The 25,810-nt window shown below is 39.5% G+C and overlaps 1 protein-coding gene and 1 pseudogene across 1 annotated transcript; both read left to right on the plus strand.

Moving 5' to 3' along the window:
• Positions 1–2,431: 2,431 nt before the first annotated feature.
• Positions 2,432–3,382, plus strand: LOC129402505 (putative olfactory receptor 2B8). The gene has a single exon (XM_055129356.1). The coding sequence runs from the start codon at positions 2,438–2,440 to the stop codon at positions 3,380–3,382; it is 945 nt and encodes a 314-aa protein (XP_054985331.1). The 5' UTR covers positions 2,432–2,437.
• Positions 3,383–24,550: 21,168 nt separating this feature from the next.
• On the plus strand, positions 24,551–25,549 carry LOC129402507 (putative olfactory receptor 2B8; annotated as a pseudogene).
• Positions 25,550–25,810: the final 261 nt, after the last annotated feature.

A 25,810-nucleotide genomic window follows, 5' to 3' on the forward strand; every position in this document is an offset into this window, starting at 1 on the left:
GGTTTAATATTCCTAGTCATCTTTATTTATAGCTTACTACTAATGACCTATCTATCCTACTGCATTTTTTCATTTGCTATTCACTTAAATATTGGTGAGGATTTCCAACAAAGTACATAATTCTTTAAAGGTAGTGGGAAGGAAATTTCTTATTGACCTTCAGTCAAAAACTGTTCCTGGGCTGCAGTGATAGCACGGTGGGAAGAGGGGAAGAGAATTTGCCTTGCATGAGTCTGACCTGGGTTTGATCTCTGATATGGTCCCCTGTACACCAGTAGGAAGGACTGATCCATGAGCTCAGAACCAGGATAAACCCTGAGCACATTCCCACACCCCTCCTCACCAAAAAAATTCCCAAATAAACCAATTCTGTTCCTTCTCCTTCAAGATTATACCTGTTGTGTTGGTGCAAATAGTGAAGACTAGAAACAGAGTAGGAAGAATAAGTAATCCAGATCAATAGAATGTACATTTGCTCATCAAAGGAATAAAGTGTTGTAGTCTTAATCTTTGCCCTGTGGAGATTTTTTAAAAAGAAAAAACTCTTGCTTAATTATGAAGAAAATTACTTAATTTTTTATGATATTGTAATGTAACAGATAAATGAACTTCATCAAGTAATCTTAGAGCTACCAACGTGTTTGTTATGGTGTTGAAAACTCTACAGTGTTGCTCCAACAAATGGCTTTGCTTAGGAACCTCTCAATGTAGTTGCCAGAGTGAACTTGGAGCATTTATAACACACAGAGGTGTACTTTTAAAAATATTTGAGATATCAAGACTTAGAATAATATCAATAATCTGGACATACAATATTACTGTGCTATACTTATCAGTAGCAAAAATTCATGGGAAATTTCAATAAGCAAAGTATTAGTGCATCAGTGGGAAAAATTTTTAAATAAACCATTAAAATTATTGTAATTTAGGAATCACGGTTTTAATAGTGAAAATATACATTATTTTATTTTAGTAGTGTTTTATTTACCTAATTTATTTTTTTGCTTTTTTGGTCACACCCAGCGATCTTCACTTCTTTTTTTTTTTTTTTTGGTTTTTGGGTCACACCTGGCAATGCACAGGGGTTACTCCTGGCTCTGCACTCAGGAATTACTCCTGGCGGTGCTCAGGGGACCATATGGGATGCTGGGATTTGAACCCAGGTCGGCCGCGTGCAAGGCAAACGCCCTACCCGCTGTGCTATCACTCCAGCCCCCGATCTTCACTTCTTACTTCTGGCTCTGCACTCAGGAATTACTCCTGGCGGTGCTGGGGGACCATATGGAATGCTGAGAATCGAACCCGGGTCGACCACGTTCAAGGTGAACACCCTACCCACTGTGCTATCACTACAGCCACTTACCTAATTTTAAAAAACAAGCTAACCTTTTGTTCATTTCTGTCAGATAAATAGCTCTTCAGTTTATTTTTTTAATATATTTGTTTTCTGCGAAGCACCAAATCATTTATACATTATTTTCCCTGCATTTTATATTTTATCAAATGCATTTTTAGTCCTTAATAGTATGGAAATAACAAAATAAGTCCTATATCTTCTGTTATCTATTATTTGTGAGCTCTGTCAAATACAGCCATGTATAATACATAAAATAAATCTATATGCAATTTTTATTTTTTCTGATTTTCCTTTCTTTTTTTTCTCTAACTCCATTTTCTCTGAAAAGGTTTAAAGACCCATATATTTTATGGGTATTTGAACCCTGTAACACATAATCTAATATATATATGTATATATGTATATCTTTTATACCTATGAATGATGTAAGCATGTATTTCTTAAATTGACTATCAATGATAATATTTCTTATATTGACTACCAATGATAATATTTCTTATATTGACAACCAATGATAATAGCATTTGTGAAGTTGTTGAACTAAGTAGGTAGAATAGTATCAATGATGATGAGTATATCTTTTGATTAAATAGTCTATATAAATACAGCTTAAACTTTTGCCAAGATAGACCATATCCACCCACCTAATTGAAGAACTCCTTTTTAATAGTTGTATGGTTCACACGAGTGGTGATTGTGGGAGTGGAGGGCATGTATAAACAGGTTCAAAACCCAGTGCCTGGCACATTTTAGATATGTGCTCTACCACTGAGTCACATTATCAAGTATAACTGTTTAAGAATTTTTTTAAATGGCTACCGGGCCTATTTATTTACATATTTATTTATGTTTGCTTTATGGGGTCACACCTGGTGATGCACTGAGGTTACTCCAGTTTTGGCACTCAGGAATTACCCCTGGCGGTGCTCAGGGGACCATATGGGATGCTGGGAATCTAAGCGGGGTCGACCACAGTCAAGGCAAATGCCCTAACTACAGTTGGAGTGAAATTCTTATTCACTCCATCCCCTGAATAAGAATTTTAAACACTTTGTTTTGACAGGAGACATATACTAACAAATGATGGAAGAGAAAAATGAAACTTCTACTGGGTTCATCCTACTGGGCTTCTCTGACAGGCCTCACCTGGAGCTCATCCTTTTTGTGGTTCTTCTAATCCTTTATATCATCACTCTGCTGGGGAACGCCACCATCATTACACTGTCCTATCTAGATCCAAATCTCCATACCCCAATGTACTTTTTCCTCTCCAACTTAAGTTTTCTGGACATGTGTTATGTTACCAGCTCTGTTCCTCAGTTTCTATTTAATCTAAGTGGAACTGACAAATCTATCTCCTATGCTGGTTGTGTGACTCAGCTGTTTGTGTCTCTGGGGTTGGGATGCACAGAATGCATGCTCTTAGCAGTCATGGCGTTTGACCGCTATGCTGCTGTGTGCAGGCCCCTCCACTACACTGTCATCATGCACCCCCGGCTCTGCTCCCTCATGGCTTCAGCCTCATGGATCTTTGGTTTTACCAACTCCTCGGTGCAGACGGTGCTCACCTTCATTTTACCATTATGTAGGAGAAATAAAATAGACCATTTCCTTTGTGAGATTCCAGCACTGATCAAGATCGCTTGCGTCGACACCAGAAGCACAGAGTCTGAGATGTTCTTTGCCAGTGTTGTAGTTCTTCTCATCCCTGTTTCATTGATCATGTTCTCCTATGGTCAGATCGTGAGGGCCATCTTAAGAATTAAGTCTGCAGCGGGAAAGCGCAAAGCCTTTGGGACCTGTGGCTCCCACTTCATCGTGGTCTCCCTGTTCTTTGGCACAGCCATCTACGCCTACCTCCAGCCCAGCAACAACTACTCCCAGGATAAGGGCAAGTTCACGTCTCTCTTTTATGTCATTATTATCCCCATGATAAACCCTGTCATCTATACACTGCGGAACAAAGATGTGAAGGGAGCAATGACGAAAATTCTTTGGAAAATTCATGGCTTGATGAGTGTATGAGAAAGACACTTAATGAAGGAATTTTGAATGTCAGAGTCTCTAAGATGTGCATATCTTCAAGCATTCTTTCAAAATTACCCTCGCAATTTTCAGTGGCATTTCTCTTTGCTGTCACATAAAAATGAGTTGGAAAACATAAGGTTGTGGATTCATTTCAATTTCTAGAGTGGAACCTGTTCCAGAGCATTGCATTATATTTATCATTTTAAACTGTCCTACAGGTTTATTTATTTTCATTTACAGCCCCATTTGGGATCATTATTTCATTTGACTTGCAAAGACATATTAAAAACATAGTATAAGAGGAATGGTTAAAATGAGAGTATGACTACAAAATGCTTTATTGAATATTAATGTTTTATCATTTCCAAATGATTCTTTTATAAAATGCTATCTATAGCTGAGTCTTTTCACAGAATTAGTTGCATGACCTATGAAAATACAAAATATAAGCTCAAGGCAAAACTTTCTACAGTGAATCTGGATAAAGCCATCCAGAAATGAGTCTATCTTTGACCACTTCATTATAATAATTGTAATCATATATCATAGTATTAATTTCACAGGCTATGCATGAAAATCACTAGGTGAAGGAATCATTGTTGCCAGTTACAATGGTACCTCAAGTTGTGTTAGGGTGAATGAGTTTTTTGTTGTTGTTGTTGTTTGTTCTTTTACACATTTATACACAGCCATAGGAATGGGCATGTGAAATATCTAAAATGACTACTTTATATTCGTCTTCTTTTCTCTTTAAAATGATTTCTAGAGTGCAATTACAGGAGCCCCGGGTTCAGTCCCAGGCACTGAATGGTCCTCTTAGTACCCTAGGGAGTGGTCTCTGACCACTACTTTGTGTTATCCAGAATTAAAAGGAGAAAAAGTCTTTTGAGCATATTTTACTGTCAATGAATGTCCCAAGTCGTCTCATAGTTCACACAATTACCAAAAGTAATGTAACAGATATTTTTAAGAATTACTTTTGTGGGTGCTAGAGCAATAGCACAGTGGGTATGGCATTTGCCTTGCACGTAGCCAACCCGGATTCAATTCCTCAGCACTGACAGGAGTAATTCCTGAGTGCAGAGCCAGGAGTGACACTTGTGCATTGCCGGGTGTGACCCCCCCAAAAAAAAGAATACCTTTGGAGCTCGGCAATAGTACAGCGGGCAAGGCCTTATATGCATCTGACCTAAGTTCGATTCCTGGCATCCCATATGTTTCCCTGAACCCACCAGAATTGATCCCTGAGCTCAGAGCAGGAGTCAGCCCTGAGTATTGTTGGGTGTGGCCTGCAAAACCAAACCAAAGACAAAATACCATATGTTATCTGATGCTTATTTAGACTCACCAGAAAATAATTTAAAGAAAATATTTAAAATAATTTTTAAATAATTTAAAATAATTCACCAAAAATAAATTTAAAATAATTTAAATAATGGATAAATACATATTAACATAAAATCTGCATAAGTCTATACTTGATCTCACATAAAATAACTATGATTCAATTATGACTTATGAGTATTAATATAAGCATCCTAGAAAATTTGAATGTGACATTCAATGCCACTGATTTTTCAATGCCATAGATTCAAGCTTAATTGCAGCATAAGTGTATTTTGAAGTTTGGTTCCTGGCCAAATTTGGTACCTCTTGTTTAATGTCATGATAATGTTTATATCCACAGAGGTTAGAGTTTTGACATTACCATCACTACATTACATGAAATGTTCATGTAAATATAGGTTTTGATTTAGATAAACACACTGTATCTGTTAATAACAGAAATGATCATATAATTTTCTATCCTGACAGCTAATATGCACCATCCTGTGCCCTGACACTTCTGAGGTGGTTATGCTCATGGCAAGAGTTCTGTTTTTTAAAAAATTATTTGAATATCGTGACTTATAAGGTTGCTGATGGTTGAGTTTTCTGTAGTATTCTAGCAGCAATCCCATTACCAAGTCAGCCTCCCTTCACTAATGTGCCCAGGATCCCTTTCAACCTCCCAGACTGCCAGACAGGCACATTTTTAAGTGTGGTTGTGATCATTTGAGTCTCACACTTTCAGGAAAAATTTCAGTGTTGCTGACTTTAAGGTTTGTATGCTGAGATAACCCATTCCTCTGCACCATCCATGTACCTGAGGTCCTTGACCCTTGCCTTCCCTCAAGCCTCGTTTCATTCTGTCTGCCTCTTCTTACTTCTGTCCTTGATTTTGTTCTTTAAAGTCCTTTTCCTTCCTATAAACTGGGTCAAGGATGATCAAGGCATCCCCCTTTTATTATATCGCACTCCCTTGTCCAATTATTGTGTATATCACTGATAGGTGAGATCATCTTGTGTTTATGCTTCTTCTGGTTTACTTAAAAGAATATCTTCCATTTCATCCAGCAAATTCCATGATTTTATCCTTCCTTGCAGCTGGATAAAATTCCTTTGTGTATTTGGATATCACATCTCCACAATCCTGTATATCATTAGACACCATATCTTAGCTATTGAGTTTATTTCCCACCTCTTTTGTTAAGTTGATTCCTAGGTAGTTGATGTCTTGTGGTACTATATGTTGAAAAGAATAGACTCTTCAATCTCTTTCTCCTCTGATTCAATATTTGCAATTAGGAATGTGATTGACTTTAATGAGTTAACTTTGTATTCAGCCACTTTGCTCTATTGATTTGTTTTTTTTTGGAGCCTTTTATTGTGGAATCTTTTTTTTTAATTTTTATTAGTGAATCACCGTGAGGTACAGTTACAAAAGTATGAACTTTCATGTTTTCATTTTGTTTACATCCCTCCACCAGTGCCCATTCTCCTCCACCAATGTTATCAGTATCCCTCCCACCACCCCCACCCCAGCCCCCATCACCCCACCCTGCCTCTGCGGCAGGGCATTCCCTTTTGTTCTTTATCCTGTTGGATGTTGTAGTTTGCAATAGAGGTATTGAGTGGCAATTATATTCGGTCTATCGTCAACTTTCAGCACGCAGCTTTCAACCCAAGTGGGTCCTCCTAACATTCTCTACTAGCTGTTCCCTTCTCAATCTCAGCAGCCTTTCCTCTAGCACGTGAGGCCAGTTTCCAAGCTGTGTGGCAGACCTCCTGGTTCTTATCTCTACTACTCTTTGGCGTTAGTCTCCCATTCTGCTACTTTGCATTCCACAGATGAGTGCGATATTTCTATGTCTGTCACTTTCTTTCTGACTCATTGCACTCAACATGACACTCTCCATGTTGATCCATTTATATGCAAATTTCATGAGTTCATCTTTCTAACAGCTGCATAGTATTCTATTGTGTAGATTTACCGAAGTATCTTTAACCATTTATTCATTTTTGGGCACTCCGATTTTTTCCAGATTTTGGCTATTGTAAACAGTGCTACAATGAACATACAAGTGCAAATGTCATTTCTACTATACCTTTTTGCCTCTCCGGGATATTTTCCCAGGAGTGGTATTGCTGGGTCAAATGGGAGCTCAATTTCTAATTTTTTGAGATTCGTCCATATTGTTTTCCAAAAGGGCTGAACCAGTCAGCATTCCCACCAGCAGGGAAGGAGAGTTCCTTTCTACGCACATCCACATCAACACCAGCTGTTTGTGTTTTTTGGGATGTGGGCCAGTCTCTGTGTTGTGAGATGATATCTCATTGTTGTTTTGATCTGTATCTCCCTGATGATTAGTGATGTCGAACATTTTCTCATGTGCCTCTCAGCCATTCGGATTTCTTCTTTGGGAAAGTTTCTGTTCATTTCATCACCCTTCTTTTTTTATCGGGTCGGCAGTTTTCTTCTTGTGGAGTTCAACCAGTGCCTTGTATATCCTTGATATCAAACCTTTATCGGATGGGTACTGTGTAAATATCCTTTCCCATTCTGTAGGTTGTCTTTGTATTTTGGTCACTGTTTCTTTTGTGGTGCAGAAGCTTCTTAGTTTGAGATAGTCCCATTTATTTATCTCGGTTTTCACTTCCTTGGCTAGTGGTGTGTCAGCTTTGAAGATATCGTTGACTTCAATGTCATGGAGGGCTTTGCCGACCTTGTCTTCAATGGGCCTTAGGGATTCTGGTCTGATGTTGAGGTCTTTAATCCATTTTGATCTGACTTTTGTACATGGTGATAGGTGGAGATCTAAGCCCACTTTTTTGCATGTAGCTGTCCAGTCTTGCCAGCACAATTTGTTAAACATGCTTTCCATGCTTCACTTCATATTTCTTGCTCCCTTATCAAAGATTAGATGATCCTATATTTGGGGTGGTGTGTCAGAGTATTCAACCCTGTTCCATTGGTCTGCAGCTCTGCCTTTGTTCCAGTACCATGCTGTTTTAATTACTACCGATTTGTAGTAGAGTTGGAAGTTGGGGAGGTTGACTCCTCCCATTTTCTTTTTCCCAAGAATTTTTTTAGCTTTTCATGGGGGCTTATTGTTCCTTATGAATTTCAGGAGCGCTTGCTCCATTTCTTTGAAGAATGTCAAGGGTATCCCTATAGGGATCTCATTGAATTTGTACAATGCTTTGGGGAGTTTGCCATTTTAACAATATTAATTCTTCCAATCCATGAGCAGGGGATGTGTTTCCTTTTCCCCGTGACCTCTTTTAGTTCCTGAGGTAGCGTTTTGTAGTTCTCATTATACAAGTCCATTACCTCCTTAGTTAAACTGATTCCGAGGTACCTGATTTTTGGAGGCACAATTGTGAACGGGATTGTTTTTATTGTGTCGCTTTCTTCTCTCTCATTATTCGCATATAGAAAAACCATGGATTTTGGGGTATTGATTTTATAGCCTGCAACTTTACTACACGAGTCTATTGTTTCTAGGAGTTTCTTGCTAAAGGTTTTAGGGTTCTCTAAGTATAGTATTATATCATTTGGGAATAGTGAGAGCTTGTATTCTTCCTTTCGTACCTGAGTGCCCTTAATATCTTTTTCTTGCCTAATCGCTATTGCAAGTACTTCCAGTACTATATTGAACAGAAGTGGAGAGAGTTGGCATCCTTGTCTCATCCCTGTTCTTAGAGGAAAGGCTCTTAGTTTTTCCCCATTGAGGACGATGCTTGCCATAGGCTTGTGATAAACGGCTATGACTATATTGAGAAAGGTCCCTTCTATACGCATTTTGGCAACAGTTTTCATCATAAATCGGTGCTGGATCTTGTCAAATGCTTTCTCTGAGTCTATTGATATGATCATATGGTTTATATCTTTCCTTTTGTTGATATGATGGATTATGTTGATTGATTTCCGGATGTTAAGCCATCCTTGCATCCCCATTTGGGTTTATCTTGTCTTAGAGTAGCCCCTTTAGTCCTTCTTTTAGGTTTGGTTTAGAGTCTATGAAGTTCCTGAGTTATTGTTTATCTGCAAAATAGTGTATCATTCCTTCGAGTTTGAATGAGAGTTTTTTATTTTTTATTTGTGACATTTCCTTTTGTAGGTTTTTTATTTCTGCTCTCATTACTTCCCGTAATTTCTCGGCTGACTGTTGTATCGTTACTGTCAGATCCTGCTTTAACTTGTCAATCTTTCCATTGAGTTTATTGAACAGCTTCAGGATTTCACCTCTGAATTCTTTTTCGGAGAGCTCAAGTTTGTAGGAAACGTCTATTGAGGCATCTGGGCTCCTTTCATCGTCCTCTCCTTGTCGCGGGGATTTGCTTTGTTTCTTCATATTGTTGTGGTGGTATGGAAGAGGGTCCTTCTTGGAATTAGCTAGCAACCTATTTGCGAACTATTTTTTGGGACAGCTAAGATGATACTCGGGGAAATAGGTGATGAACACAGAGATGTACCGAATAATTGCTTGGTATTTTGAAAGTATGTGTGGACATATGAGCGGCCACAGGCTCAGGAGAAGGCCACACCCACTATTTCTGGCACCGCCCACTTTTGTTGAAGCCACGCCCACTACGCCTTGTGGCAGGGTAACCACAGGAGGGAGTGAACCAGCGGTGGCGAGCTGGAGAATGGCGAGGGTCCAGATGGGCGGCGCTCAGTCAGGGTCGGAGTCTTGTCTCGCATTTTAATTAAATTTAAGTTTTTAATGTTAAAATCTAAGTTAATTTTGAATTTTATTCTTTTTTGGGCTTTGGGCCACACGTTGGCAGTGCTCAAGACTTGCTCTTTGTGTCTATGCCCAGAGTCACAGCTGAAGAGGCTCGGGGGACCATCTGGGATGCTGAGGGTCAAACCTGAGTTTGGCCCTGTGCAGGGAATGCCCCCTACACACTGTACTATCTCTCCTTCTCCAATCAAACTTAATTTTAATTCAGTCAAGATTCTTATTTATTTATAGTATATGACATTATAGAACAGATAGTAAATATTTAATATTTATTATCTCCGAGGATAGTTATCTCTGGACAGCTTGGTGACATCAGCTAATTAGTAGTACAGGAGATACATCCCTAGAGACTTCCCACAGGTAAACAGGTTTGGTCCTTGTCCTGTGCAGCCCGTTCACGGTGCAGTTTCATGTATTTGTATCCTGTTGCCCATAAGGATCTCTCTATCATATAGTTACTGTTTGGCGAAAGTAGTAGTGAGAGTGTGACATTGCCTTTCACAACTCATATCACCTAGAAGCAGAGTACAGGCCATTCTACCATGTGAAGATATGTGAAGTCAGCCTGAGAAGGTGGCCTCTTACTTACAAAAATGTTCTGCATAATCCAGTGCCGATATAATTAACCTTTCCACTCTCTCCATACAGCCTGACTCCTGAACACTCATGTCCAGGATGCATCTCTGTTACTATATAAGGTAGTAATTTGGAAATGAGGTGGGAAAAGGGTTTAAGACCATAGGAAAGATGAATATCGGTGAATGGAATGAAATTCAGTCTCAGTGTTAATTTAGGAATAGGCAATTTTGTTTTATGTTCAGTAGAAAATGTGTTTATTCCAATACCCACAGTTGTTTTCGTTTATCATCTGGCAGGAGTAGATTACAGAAAAGCTTCAAGTTATAGAACTAAATTTGATTCATTTTAGAAGTCAGTTATTGTTCCCAGAAATTTCATTTTACTGTAGTACATTGATCAATCCTCTATACATAGTCTAAATGTAAAGCGTATTTAATTGTCCAGAAAACATGCTTTTCAGTGATAGAATAACTGTATGTTTTAATGTAAAAGGGAAAGCCTAAGTATTAGATTAGATTCTTCCACTCTTTCTCTGGCTTCTTAGTTTGGGTAATTTTTTCCAATATTTATTCTGTCTTGAACTTTATTATAAGTGTCTGTTGGTTAAAAACTTGAATGTTATTTTAAAATTTTTCTAAATTTTTGTGGAGGTATTATAGTTCACAGTGGTATTAGAGCACTGTTGTGCGGTGGCAGAGGTGCCCCACAATCTCTTCACCAATCTGTCAGAGTCTGTCTTACAGATTCCGTCACTGGCCCATCACCCCTAAACAGCCTCAGTTCTCAGTATATGTTGTTTGAAAGCTTTTATTTCTTCTCATAAAGACGTACAGAACTATTTAAATATCTGTGGAGTCTTCAAAATGTTAGGCTGAAGATTACAATAAAGAGGTTCCACCCTAAGGATAGTGTATCAATTAATCTATATTTTGAGTTGATTATTAACAAGAAGTGATTATTCTTCAACGGATTGAGAATGCTGATTTGAACAGACAAAGGTACAGGAAGAGAAACTGATCTGAATGGCTAATAACCTATGAGATACGCAAATGACAATGTTTACATGGGGTGACACTGATAAGATGTGTTTTCATCATGTCACGAGCACTGTGCATGCTGTTGTGTGAGTTTAGTGACCAGCTCTTATTCTCTGGCCAGTGTGCCATCCAAACTCTGTTCATTATTGTGAATATTGGATATTAGGTTTACATCTATTTCTTTGTCAGGAAGTAGTTCTTAGATGAAAAGGGATTTCGTTGTGGGGCGCATGGGTGGGGGAGGGTGGGGGACGTATAGTCCTTAAGACCCAAGGACTATAAAATAGACTTTGTTACTTTGCCAGATATATAATATACTCTTTTATACTCTTCTTGTAGGTTTCACTATAATTTAGATTTGTTTAATGTGATGCGTTAAACTTTCATGATGTTTACCTTTATACATAAAATTAGTTCTTCGTGGTTATTTCCCTTGTATCACTTGTCATCCCGTTGGTCTTTGATATACTCAAGTGGGCACCAGTAATGTCTCCATTTGTCACTGTCACATGCTAGTGCAGCCCAATGATATCTGCTTGCTCCAGGAACAGAAAGAGCCTCAAATTGTTCATTCAGGGATTTGATGAAGAAATCTGACCATCTAATTGGTGGGCGGCCTCGAGGTCTTCTGACATCCCATGGAATCCAGTCGGTAACAGGTCTAGTCCAGCGGTCATCTCTGAATCGCATTACATGACCGGCCCATCTGATTTTTGATGCCTTGGCAAATGAGACAGTGTCCCTGATTCTTGACAGTAGATGGAGGTCAGAGTGAGAGATTCCTTCTCTCACTTGAGTGAGATGTGATACTCCTAGCATAGCTCTTTGATTCCTCTTTGGGATACCCTAATAGCATTCTCATCCTGTTTGCGTAGAGCCTAGGTGTGTAAAACCACAAAAAAGAAAAAGAAGGGGAGAGGTAGGGGAGTGCCTCACCGTGCCGGGCACAGGACACAGGGCTGCGGTGCTCTATCTCTCCCGCCACCTGCGTTCGGTAGTCTCCAGCCACTTCCCCACCCCGGGGAGGCTGAGGGGGATGATGAGGCAGGCGAAGGAAGGAACGGAGCCAGGCTGGTTGGTCTCAATCGCAGTTTATTCCAATCTCCTCTCTATACACTCCCATCTCTCTCTCTGCTTCTCCCCCAAACCCCCTCATACAGCTACCTTAAATCCCCCCCGCATCAGGGGCCAGGCCTTACACATAGGTGTGGTTACAATCAATAGGGCAATAGGGGGTAAAGTTCTATCCCTTAGGGGATGCTTCTTCTAGGACAGATACTCTTTCAGCAGGACAGCCGCCCAAGAGCGGAATCCCATGGGTGTGTTTCTCCTCTCCTTGTCCAGCTAACATATAAGTATTCATATTATTAATCATTTTGTATGGACATAGCAAGAAATGCATTAAGCTTATAGAATTGCTCTCCTGGGGTCATCTCGATCTCAGACTACAGTGCTCGGGCCAGATTAGTCTTTCCTAGCCCTAGCAGGGTCCTAGTCTCGTCGTGGATTTTGGATCATGACATGACATGTCCATGACCAAGCTCTTAACATATAGTTAAGCATTAGGCACTTTGGCCAGGCCCATCTCGATGCCAGAGTAGCACACAACTCACCGCTTGCCCTGGGTCCGTCCCGTCTCTAGTCGGAACCCTGTTTTGGGGGTGCTAGGAAGTAAGGGCAGCTGAGGCTTAAGTCAAGAAAGCAAATGCCTGGGAGTAAATAATATTTGAAGCCAATTAGGTCCCACGTTACCAAAGCATATTAACAATTGTCTTTCTTTGTCCATACAAAAAGGATATGTTTTAAAGTAAACTATTCAAAAGACATAAGGAGTGGAGAAAGGCAGTATTAACTTACAATACAAGTACACTGTCCTAGCAAGGTCTGAACTTACAAATTAGCAGTCTGATTAGGGGAAGAGCTGAATGACTAGTTGGGGAAGGGAGCATAGAACTGATTATGGATAAAGGAATGGGAGTGACTTGGGAGCACTTTGATGGGTGTGACTGATATATCTAAGCTCCTAGTGGCAAGGGGAGCAGGACATACCAATGTAGTCTAGAATTGTTTGAAGATTATTACCAGATAAAGCTAAAGTCTTTATAGCAAGGGAGAAAGGACAAACCAAAATCAGGCCTAAAATATTTAGAGCTATATTCCCACACCTAGTTTCTGAGGCATATGTTAGTGCAGGAAGAATGGTGGAATCAAAAAGATGTGCCTGGCGGCAGCATCATCCGCATAGCAGGAGCCATCTTCTAAGACTCCTAACCCAGAGGTATACGATTTTTACACTTGGGGTTCCTAGGGACTCATGGGAAGTGGATGTAACCGGCACGCCCTCGGCCCCGATAAATTCAGAACTGCTGAGAGTGAAACGGACCCTCTGCGCCTAAGACTTTGATTCCAGAGACCTAACACATTCGGGCATCCAGCGCAGCTTCTTATAGCAATGCACTGGGACTGTGAGCTGGGCTACAACTCCATGATGCCTGGGGGTGGATCTTCCCTCCCCACCCTGTCTCCCTGCACGGAAAATGGCAGCGGCAGCATCATCCACATGGCAGGAGACATCTTCTAAGACTCCTAACCCAGAGGTATAGGATTTTTACACTTGGGGCTCCTAGGGACTCATGGGAAGTGGGTGTAACCAGCACGCCCTTGGCCCAGATAAATTCGGAGCTGCTGAGAGTGAAACGGACCTTCTGTACCTAAAGACTTTGATTCCAGAGACTTCTTACAGCAATGCACTGGGACTGTGAGTTGGGCTATGAAATTTCTGGCAGAATTTTCCCTGGACTTTATACAGAAATCCAAAACTGACTTAACATCTATAATTGTCAGCAATGTGAAACGGTTCCTTTTTAACAGGTCTGACTTGGGGGGGAAACTCCAAATAATAACAGTGAGTTTTTGTTTAAATACTAAAGGTTATTAAAGTAGCAGCCATTTCTCTGGACTGTGAACTAAACAACAGCCCCATGCAGGCTGAGAAGAGGAAATATCCCTCTTTCTCGGTTGTTTCCCATTTTCAGCAAGAAATGCGGCGTGGCATCCACCATACTATGAGTTGCGGGAAGGAGGATGAGAGGGGGGGGATAAAAGGAAAAGGAAAAAGGAAAAAAAAGAGTTATGTACTTGGAGCAGTGGGGTTACATATCTCTTCATTTTCAGCAATGGAAAACTAATTATCAAATGCTTCCTTGGTAGTAGGGCTGTCTTTCTTGGGAGGAAACTCCAAAAACAATAATGAGTTTTGTGTTGAAATATGGAACGTAATCAAGGTAAAGAGAAAATGAAGTGAAATTCATCAGTTATACAGTTGGGAGTAGGGGGGCGGGGGTATACCGGGGTTTTTGGTGGTGGAATATGGGCACTGGTGAAGGGATGGGTGTTTGAATATTGTGTAATGGAGACATAAACCTGAGAACTTTGTAACTTTCCACATGGTGATTCAATAAAAATTTATAAAAAATAAAATAAACAAAATAAAATAAAATCTTTAATTTGTATACTTTAATATCAATTTATGCTTTCTGTAAAAATTTTAGAATTGGGGTGTTAATATTGCACATTTAACGTATCATATACCACTTCACCTCCATCTTGCTATGTAAATAGTATTTCCATTTGAAAAAAATCTTTTATTTGAAAAATTTTCTTGCATATTATTGTAAAATTGTGTTCTCAAGAGATGTCATTTCCCATTAATTACTTTTATGGCTGAAAAATATTATAAGAATGCCATCTTTTTATTCGTTGTTATTTTACTTAAATTTTTACACATTTATGCTTTTATCCTTTCAAGCTCTTATATTTGTATCTAGGTAATTGTGTCTAATTTTCATAATAGTGTTTATAATGTCTCATTAGGATGGTTTTAAAGAACAACATCCTCTCTTCCTGAAGCTGCAATGAATGGGTTTAATATTCCTAGTCATCTTTATTTATAGCTTACTACTAATGACCTATCTATCCTACTGCATTTTTTCATTTGCTATTCACTTAAATATTGGTGAGGATTTCCAACAAAGCACATAATTCTTTAAAGGTATTGGGAAGGAAATTTCTTATTGACCTTCAGTCAAAAATTGTTCCTGGGCTGGAGTGATAGCACGGTGGGAAGAGAACTTGCCTTGCATGAGTCTGACCTGGGTTTGATCTCTGATATGGTCACCTGTGCACCAGTAGGAAGGACTGATCCATGAGCTCAGAACCAGGATAAACCCTGAGCACAGTCCCACACCCCTCCTCGCCAAAAAAATTCCCGAACAAACCCAATCCTGCTGCTTCTCCTTCAAGATTATACCTGTTGTGTTGGTGCAAATAGTGTTAGGAAGATTAGAAACAGAGTAGGAGGAATAAGTAATCCAGATCAATAGAATATACACTTGCTCATCAAAGGAATAAAGTGTAGTAGTCTTAATCTTTGCCATACGGAGATTTTTTTAAAAGAAAATACTCCTGCTTAATTATAAAGAAAATTACTTAATTTTTTGTATGATGTTGTAAAGTAACAGATAAATGACCATCAAGTAATCTTAGAGCTACCAACGTGTTTGTTATGGTGTTGAAAACTCTACAGTGTAGCTCCAACAAATGGCTTTGCTTAGGAACCTCTCAATGTAGTTGCCAGAGTGAACTTGGAGCATTTATAACACACAGAGGTGTACTTTAAAAATATATTAGATATCAAGACTTAGAATAATATCAATATCTGGACATACAATATTACTGTACTATACTTATCAGTAGCGAAAATCCCATGGGAAATTTCTATAAGCAAAGTATTAGTGCATCAGTGGGGAAATTTTTTAAATAAACCATTGAAATAACTGTAATTTAGGAATCATGGTTTTAATAGTGAAAATATACATTATTTTATTTTAGTAGTGTTTTATTTACCTAATTTATTTTTTTTGCTTTTTTGGTCACACCCAGTGATCGTCACTGGTTACTTCTGGCTCTGCAATCAGGAACTACTCCTGGTGGTGCTTGGGGGACCATATGGGATGCTGGGAATCGAACCCGGGTCAGCCACGTTCAAGTGAATGCCCTACCCACTGTGCTATCACGACAGCCCCTAATTTTACCTAATTTACCTAATTTTAAAAAATAACCTAACCAGGGGGCTGGAGAGATAGCACAGTGGGTAGGGCGTTTGCCTTGCACGCGGCCGACCCGGGTTCAAATCCCAGCATCCCATATGGTCCCCTGAGCACAGCCAGGGGTAATTCCTGAGTGCAGAGCCAGGAGTAACCCCTGCGCATCGCCAGGTGTGACCCAAAAAGCCAAAAAAAAAAAATAATAACCTAACCTTTTGTTCATTTCTTATCAGTCACTGTCAGATAAATAGCTCCTCAGTTTATTTTTTTAATATATTTGTTTCCTGCAAAACAGCAAATCATTTATATGTTATTTTGCCTGTGTTTTGATATTACCATCAGCACATTATATAAAATGTTCCTGTAAATATAGGTTTTGGTTCAAATGAAAACACTGTATCGCTGTATCACTGCCACGGGTGCCAGTAAGGTCTCCATTCGTCCCAGCCCTGAGATTTTAGCAACCTCTCCTTACTCATCTTTCCCAATGCGGCCATATTGGAAACTCTTTCGGGGACAGGGGAATGAGACCCGTTATTGCTACTATTTTTGGCATATCTAACACACTACAAGTAGCTTGCCAGGCTCTGTTGTGTGGGCAAAATACTCTCGGTAGCTTACTGGGCCCCATCAGATATGGTGTGGAAAGTATGGAAAATGAGTAAGGAGTGTCTTAGGATGTGTCCAGGAATATGTTCACTCATATGTGAGGCTCAGCCTGAGCTTGTGGAAAGTGGCCTGGAGCGTGGCAGCCATTGGGTAGTGGAGGTCGGCTGCCGGGGCTGGGTCCCGTGGGGTGAGGAGGGTTCTCACCCACCTCCCTCTGGGGCGCACCGAGTAAAAACAGCCTAGCTGGAGTCCAGTGGCATGACTATGGGGGCCTCACTTGGTACTCCTGTCTGGGAGAAGCAACCTTTGAGATCTGGATTCTAAGAATCTTCCCATTTCTTCTAGATCCTCCAGCTTAACACAAGCAGAAAGTTGTTCTAAGTATTCATAACATCTTGAAGTTCTGAGGGGTCAGCTGTAATTTCTCTTTTTGCCCTGAATTGGATTTATTTGAACAGCTTCTTTTTTTGTTTTTGTAAGTCTGACAAAACTTTTGTCCATCTTATTTATTCTTTCAAAAAACTAGCTCTTGGTTCAGTGATTATTTGCATTGTTTTCTTGGTTTCTATATTATTGATTTATGCTCTAGTTTTTAGTATTTCCTTCCTTTGGCTACTTTTTTTTTTTGCTTTTTGGGTCACACCTGGCAATTCACAGGGGTTACTCCTGGCTCTGCAGTCAGGAATCACCTCTGGCGGTGCTCAGGGGACCATACGGGATGCTGGAAATCCAACCTGGGTCAGCCGCATGCAGGGAAACTCCCTACCCACTGTGCAATTGCTCCACCCCCATTTTTTTCTTTGTTAATTTTTTTCCCTTTGGCTTCTTTTTGGGTTCGTTTGTTGATTTGGTTTGGTTATAAAGAAAGGTAAGTTAATATTCAGTTACAGTTTTATTGAAGCAAATGAATAAATTTTAATTTATTTTCATCATATAAAATTGTTCTTAAGTGGTATGTTATCGCCAGCAGGTCAAACTTGTACCTGTGGCATCAGCAGCCTGATGATATCTTCAGGCTTCTGTGCCTGAAGGTTCTGTGCCACACATGCAGCTGTGCCTATGGCCAGACCCCAACAACTTGGGATCAAGTTTACCAAGAAATTAGATGGTTAAAAGTTAGGTATGTGAGGGCCACACCCACAAGCCACCTCAGGCTCGGCTATACATCTCATTTATTGGTCCTACTTCAGAGACTCATAGATAACTCTCGAAAGAGTTCCAAAGCCGCAGTTAATCTCGGACCCACACATGGCTGGACAGACTGGGGTAAATCAGAGGGAGGTGGGTTGGCCTGGTGGCTCACCAAGAAGTCCCAGCAGCTGCTTGCTCCCACAATTCAAAATCGCTGCCATAATCCCGGCCTGACTCCACCATCTCAGGACGGACCTCACCAAGATATAATCTGCTGAAAATTCTGGTATGCACTTTCTGTGATTGAAATCTCCAGATCTTTTCAGAGTTGGTGTGGGCTACCTTCCCCACTTCCCAATACACACAGAAGCACTGGCAGTCACCCCCACGAACCAACTCCAACTCCACCCTATAAGCACTACTGCCGGCCTTGCTTCAGAGACCCTTACATAAATCTCGAAGACCAAAAGCCACGGATAAAACTCAGACCATGCATGCCTGAACAGACTGGGGTAAATTGGAGGGGAGTGGGTTGACCTGTGCCTACCAAAGCCGAGTACCCTGCAGCCACTTGCTTCCACAATCCAAAATCACCACCATACCCCCAACCTGATTCTCAGGATGGACCTCACCAAGATATAGTCTGCATAAAATTTTGTAATGTGGACATTTGCATACCAACAGCTCTGACCCAGAGACACAGCAGTAAGTCCCAGAACACCACAGTGTTGAAGATCTCCAGGCCCCACACTGGGTCAATTTCACTGGGGCACCCCGGATGGAACAGTCTCCCCGCAAACTCCAGATGGAATCCCAGTGAACAAGAGCTTCCACAAGCAAGGCCCAAGTATGCAGGTTCCAGGATTGAATCTCTAGGCCATATGGTGGTAAGAGGACCCGACTGTCCATGTCCGGATCCTTGCCTTCCCCACAGACTGGCTGTCATGCCCACAATTTGCCTCTGGGCACCATCTTAGCACGCCAACAGCCCTGGCCAAGAGACACAGCAGAGAGTCCCCGATGACACAGTGTTGAAGATCTCTCCGTGCCCCATACTGCATCTATTTCACTAGGGCACCCCTGATAGAGCAGGTGCAGTCTCCCTGTCTACTCCAGATGGAATCCCGGTGACCAAGAGCTTCCACAAGCTAGGCCCAGTTATACAGGTTCAGGACTGAATCTCCAGGTCGCCTGGTGGCAGAGGACCCGGCTGTCTCTCCCCAGATTCCTACCTTCGCCACAGACTGGCTGTCATGCCCACAATTTACCTTTGGGTTCCATCTTATCACACCAACAGCCCTGGATCAGAGACTCCCAATTGAATCCCAAAATGTATTAGTGCCATACAGAGAATTCTCTGGGACCCCATCATATAAAATCTAGAAATTTACATTTACAATCTTGGCCTTGTGAGCTCTCATGATGCTCAAAATGAGCAATGGGAAACAAATTATTTAGTGTCTGCCCCTGGAAGGTAGGCTTGAATGGTGGTGGGAAATTTCAAGCAAAACATAATGCCCAAAATAAGAGAGAGAGAGTATTGGGGAAATTGTCTGCCATAGAGGCAGAATGAGGACTAGGATGTGGGAAGTGGGAAATGTGGGAAATGTGCACTGGTGAAGGGAAGGGTGTTCCATCATTATATGGCTGAATCTCAAACATGAAAGTTTTATAACTCTATCTCATTGTGATAAGATAAAATAAAACAAAAGTACTGTGGAGTTCATGCCCAATTCAATTAGCTTAATCAATGGCTGAACAAATAGCCATACTCTACATTATGTAAAAAATTAAAATCAAAAATTAAAATATTCTTGGGGCCGGAGCGATAGCACAGCAGGTAGGGCGTTTGCCTTGCACGCGGCCGACCCGGGTTCGATCCCCGGATCCCATATGGTCCCCCAAGCACCGCCAGGAGTCATTCCTGAGTGCAAAGCCAGGAGTAACCCCTGAGCATCGCTGGGTGTGACCCAAAAAGCAAAAAAAAAATTAAAATGTTCTTCACTTGAAAATTTTTGTTTTAAAAACATCTAAACCTTTCAAAGATGAGCCTTATGGTCCTTAGAACTTCCAAGGATTACTTATACTTTTAAAATGTATGAAGTCATTAATGAGAGTGATTAGATGGCCTCTGGCACTCTCCTTGATTACTTCTTCCTCTGAGGATTGTCTTCTCTGGACAGCTAGACATAGCACCTAATTAACAGTATAGGAGATAGATCTCTAGATACTTTAGCCTGGTAAGCAACTTTAATTTTCTGTGCAGCATCTCCATAGTGTAATTTCATACCATTCTCACCAATTGCCATAAGGACCTAACTGTCATACAATGAGGTCATTGTATTGGGGAAATTTATACATCGCATTCAAAATTGCCTTTGTTCTTCTTCCTATTAGAGGCAGAATACAGCGGTAGAATTCCATATGAAAGATAGACATATTTATCATGAAAAGCATCATCTTCCTGCGTATCAATTTCTGCATAATCTGATGTTGATGTTGGTGCTGTTCCCCTTTGCTTTCAACGCATACCACCTACATCCTGGTTCTTCCTATCTGAACTATCGAAGCTGCAATATCAGTACTATATTTAAGGTGATGACTTGGAAAAGAGGTCGAGGGATTGCTTAGCACCCAGTGACATGGTGACTAACGGTGAGTAGAATGGAAGTAGATCTTAGTGTAGTCAAATTGTAACTTAATGTCTGATCCAAATGCTTGTATATCAAAAAGCTATATTCCTTTGTATTATGTTAGTGGGAAAAAAAGAACATGCTCTCTCAGTTCTCCAAAAGTCAGAGCTGTGAATACAATCGTTCATTTTAGAAGCCAATAATTCAACACTAGACATTGCATCCTATTGTACTTTATTCATCATATCTCAACATATCCATGTGGAAAACAATATAGGTTAAACTTATTTAGATATAATAAAACTTATCTTAAAATTTATCCTAACTATGTAGTATCAGTAATGTTTCTCAAAGTGCTAGACTTTCATTCTCTTCCTTTGGCTCCTTGTTCAATGTGAAATTACATTATGTCAGTGGTCTTTAAATGTTTGTACTCTCACAAAGAGCTACACAACCAGTAAATTACATATGGAAATTCAGAATACAAGACTAAAAGTTAAACTAAGGAAGTTCAATTTTTTGGCTATTGTGTCATTGAATTTTTGTGTTGAGTTTATTGAGAAATGATGATCCTTCAACTGATTATGTGTTCAGTGAAGAGCAAAAATGATAGGGAGATAAGGTGGACTGAGTTTTTAAGCAAACAGTGAGTTAGGCAAGCGCCAACGTTTGTTTCTGGTTGCACTGATGTGATGTTCATGCCCATCAGGAACATCCCAGTTCTGCTACACAAGCTCCTGAATGGGTCCTTTGAAGAATGGTTTTTGCCTCACTGATTCTTTGTCCTGTCCAGTGCTCCTTTCTGTGCCCTATTTGCACATCGAGGTGTTGGGATTAGGTGACATCAATTTCTTCTTTGACCTGACTAGCCCTCAGGTCAAAGGCAAATTCATTCACAGGAGATTTCTGGAAACTAGGAAGTAGCCAAAGACATATTAAGTGATATAAATAAATACTCATTTCCCCTCAGAATAGAAGTCCTACTCTGCTCTGATCAGTGCTTTATAGTTTACTATCTAATGTAGTAGCCTCTAGACATATGTACTTACTTAAATTTAAAGGAATTATAGTGAAATAATAGGTAGAATTCTATTCTTTATTTTTCTAATGCAAATGGTCAGATATCATTAACTATTATGAATATGAGTGATTACATATAAAGTATTGAGTATGAATATTACCTATAACATTCGAAGTAAATTTAGATTATTTTTGCCATTGTGGAGAGTTCTGTTCCAAAATACGTTTTAGGTTATGAGATTAGTCTCATGTTGAATTACTCTCATGATCATATATCTTCTTTATTTTACTTTTTTTTAACCTACAGTGCTCTATTTGGCTTGCCTCGACACTTTTACCTTGAGCGAGCTCTTCAACAACCATTTTGCCTTGGAAGCCTTTTTACATACTCTTGCTTCATAGAACTTGGTCCAAAACACCATCTATGTTCTTTAGACTTTCATTTGAGATATAATGATAAGTTTATTTTCCCCATTTTATACATCTTTGAACACTATCAAGGATATCCTACTATATCTAAATTCAGATCAGGCCTATGAAAAAGAAGCATATTAAAGCAATAGCTGTCCATTACTGAACTGATTACTCTATTTCAAAATCTGGCAGCATTTTTTCAGAACTTAATCAGAAACACGGCAGGAAAATTTTTAAGTATTCGCTCTTTAAAATAAAACATGAAATTAAATAAGTAATTTTCTCTCTTAATCACAGCCATAATTACTTGCTCTTAAAATCTTTAATTTGTATACTTTACTCTAATTATATTTATTTATGCTTTCTGTAAAAATTTTAGAATTGTTCAATACCACATCGGGTAGGGCATTTGATTGCACGTGGCTGACCCGGGTTCGATTCCCAGCATCCCATATGGTCCCCTGAGCACCGCCAGGAGTAATTCCTGAGTGGAGAGCCTGTGCATTGCCAGGTGTGACCCAAAAAGAAAAAAATTTAGAATTTTTGTATTAATATTACACATTTAATGTGTCATCTACCACTTCACATCCATCTTGCTATGTCAGTAGATTTCCATTTGTTAAAAAATCTTTCATTGGAAAAATTTTCTTGTATATTACTGAAAAATTATGTTCTTGTCAGATGCCATTTCCCATTATTTTCTTTTGTGGCTAAAAATAGTGTTTGAATGCCATCTTCTTTTTTTGCACTGTCTGTTGCTTTTTTACTTAATTTTCTAAGTATTTTTGCTTTTATCCTTTCAAGCTTTTATATTTGTATCTAGGTAATTGTGTCTAATTTTCATAATAGTGCTTATGATGTGTCTCATTAAGATGGTTATTAAGGACAACATCCTCTCTTCCAGAAGCTTCAATGTTGTGTTTAATATTCCTAGTCATCATTATTGATAGCTTGCTACTAATGACCTATCTATACTACTGCATTTTTTTCATTTGCTACTTACTTAAATATTGTGAGGATTTCCAACAAAACATATAAGTCTTTAAAGGTAGTGGGAAGGAAATTTCTTATTGACCTTCAGTCAAAAACTCTTCCTGGGCTGGAGCGATAGCATGGTGGGTAGAGAACTTCCCTTGTGTGGATCTGACCTGGGTTCGATCTCTGATATGGTCCCCTGCACTCCGCCAGGAAGGCCTGGTCCATGAGCTCAGAGCCAGGATAAACCATGAGCACACTCCCACACCCCTCCTCACCAAAAAACCCCCAAAATTGATACCTTTTGTGTTGGTGCAAATAGTGCTAGGAGACAAGATGCAGAGTAGGAAGAACAAGTAACCCAGATCAAGAGAATGTACACTTGCTCATCAAAAGAATAAAGTGCTGTAAGCTTCATCTTTGCCACATGCAGATTTTTAAAAAAGAATATACTCTTGCTTAATTATGAAGAAAATATATTTAAAGTTTTGTATGATATTATGAAGCAACAGATACACGACCTTCATCAAGTAATCTTAGAGCTTCCAATGTGTTGTGTAACTCCAGCAAATGGCATTACCTAAAAACCTCTCAGTGTGGTTCCCAGAGCTAACGTGAAGCATCTATAACACATACTTTAAAAAAAATACAGAAATATCAAGACTTAGAAGAATATTAATAACCTGGACATACGATATTATGTATTATACTTACCATGAACAAAATCCCATGGGAAATTTCTGTAAGCAAGTAATAGAGCATCAATAGGGAAATGTTTTTAAATAAAACATTAAATTTTTTAAATGTAATTTTGGAATCACAGTTCTAATAATGGGAAATAATATACATCATTTTATTTTAGTGGTCTTTTATTTGCCTAATTTAAAAATATCACCCTAATGTTCTGTTCATTTCTTAGCAGTCATTTTCAGATAAATAGCTATTCAATTTATTTTTTAATAAATTTGTTTCCTATAAAGCACCAAATAATTTATAAATTATTTTGCATGTGTATCAAGTGTTGTTTTAGTCCTCACCAATATGAAAATAACTAAATATGTCCCATACCTTATATTACTTCCTATTACTTGTGAGCCATGTCAAATACAGTTGTGTATTATACATAAAATAACCTCTCTATGTGCAACTCTTATTTTTTCTAGTTTAACCTTTTGTTTTCCGTGACTCCATGTTCTCTGAAACAGTTATATATTGTATGGGTAAATCCTGTAATACATAATCATATATATATCTTTTATGCCTATGAATGATGCAAGCATGTATTTCTTAAATTGACTACCAATGATAATATCATTTGTGAAGTTGTTGAACTAAGTTCATGTAGAATACTATCAATGATGATAAGTATACTTTTTTATTAAATAGTCTTGAATAAATAGAGCTTAAACCTTTGCCAAGCTAGACTGTACATATCACTTAATTGAAGAGCCCCCTTTTTAAATAATTGTATGGTTCACAAGAGTAGTGATTGTGGAGTGGGGGACATGTGTGAACAAGTTCAAAGCCCAGTGCCTGGCACATGCTAGATATGTGCTCTACCACTGAGCCAATGAACTATATAACTGTAACTATGCTATATACAAATTTTAAATACTGTGTCTTGACAGGAGACATACACTAACAAATGGTGGAAGAGAAAAATGAAACTTCTACTGGGTTCATCCTACTGGGCTTCTCAGACAGGCCTCACCTGGAGCTCATCCTTTTTGTGGTTCTTCTAATCCTTTATATCTTCACTCTGCTGGGGAACGCCGCCATCATTACACTGTCCTATTTGGATCCAAATCTCCATACCCCAATGTACTTTTTCCTCTCCAACTTAAGTTTTCTAGACATGTGTTATGTTACCAGCTCTGTCCCTCAGTTTCTGTTTAATCTCAGTGGAACTGATAAATCTATCTCCTATGCTGGTTGTGTGGCTCAGCTGTTTGTGTCTCTGGGGTTGGGAGGCACAGAATGCATGCTCTTAGCAGTCATGGCGTTTGACCGCTATGCCGCCGTGTGCAGGCCCCTCCACTACACTGTCATCATGCACCCCCGGCTCTGCTCCCTCATGGCTTCAGCCTCGTGGATCTTTGGTTTTGCCAACTCCTCGGTGCAGACGGTGCTCACCTTCATTTTACCACTATGTGGGAGAAATAAAATAGACCATTTCTTTTGTGAGATTCCTGCACTGATCAAGATCGCCTGCGTCGACACCAGAAGCATAGAGTCTGAGATATTCTTTGCCGGTGTTTTTCTTCTTCTCTTCCCTGTTTCATTGATCATGTTCTCCTATGGTCAGATCGTGAGGGCCATCTTAAGAATGAAGTCTGAAGCAGGAAAGCGCAAAGCCTTTGGGACCTGTGGCTCCCACTTCATCGTGGTCTCCCTGTTCTATGGCACAGCCATCTACGCCTACCTCCAGCCCAGCAACAACTACTCTCAGGATAAGGGCAAGTTCACGTCTCTCTTTTATGTCATTATTATCCCCATGATGAACCCTGTCATCTATACACTGCGGAACAAAGATATGAAGGGAGCAATGACAAAAATTCGTTGGAAGATTCATGGCTTGATGAGTGTATGAGAAAGACACTTAATGAAAGGAATTTTGAATGCTAGAATCTCTAAGATGTGTATATCTTCGTGCATTCTTTCAAAAGTACCCTCGCAAATTTCAGTGGCATTTCTCTTTGCTGTCACATAAAAATGAGTTGGAAAATATGAGGTTGTGGATTCATTTCAATTTCTAGTGTGGCTGGGAACCTGTTCACATAGCATTGCATTATATTTATCATTTTAAACTGTCCTGAAAGTTTATTTATTTTTATTTACAGCCCCTCTTGGG

This window comes from Sorex araneus, chromosome 2 (genome assembly GCF_027595985.1).
Source record: "Sorex araneus isolate mSorAra2 chromosome 2, mSorAra2.pri, whole genome shotgun sequence".
In the NCBI taxonomy this organism is placed as follows: domain Eukaryota; kingdom Metazoa; phylum Chordata; class Mammalia; order Eulipotyphla; family Soricidae; genus Sorex; species Sorex araneus.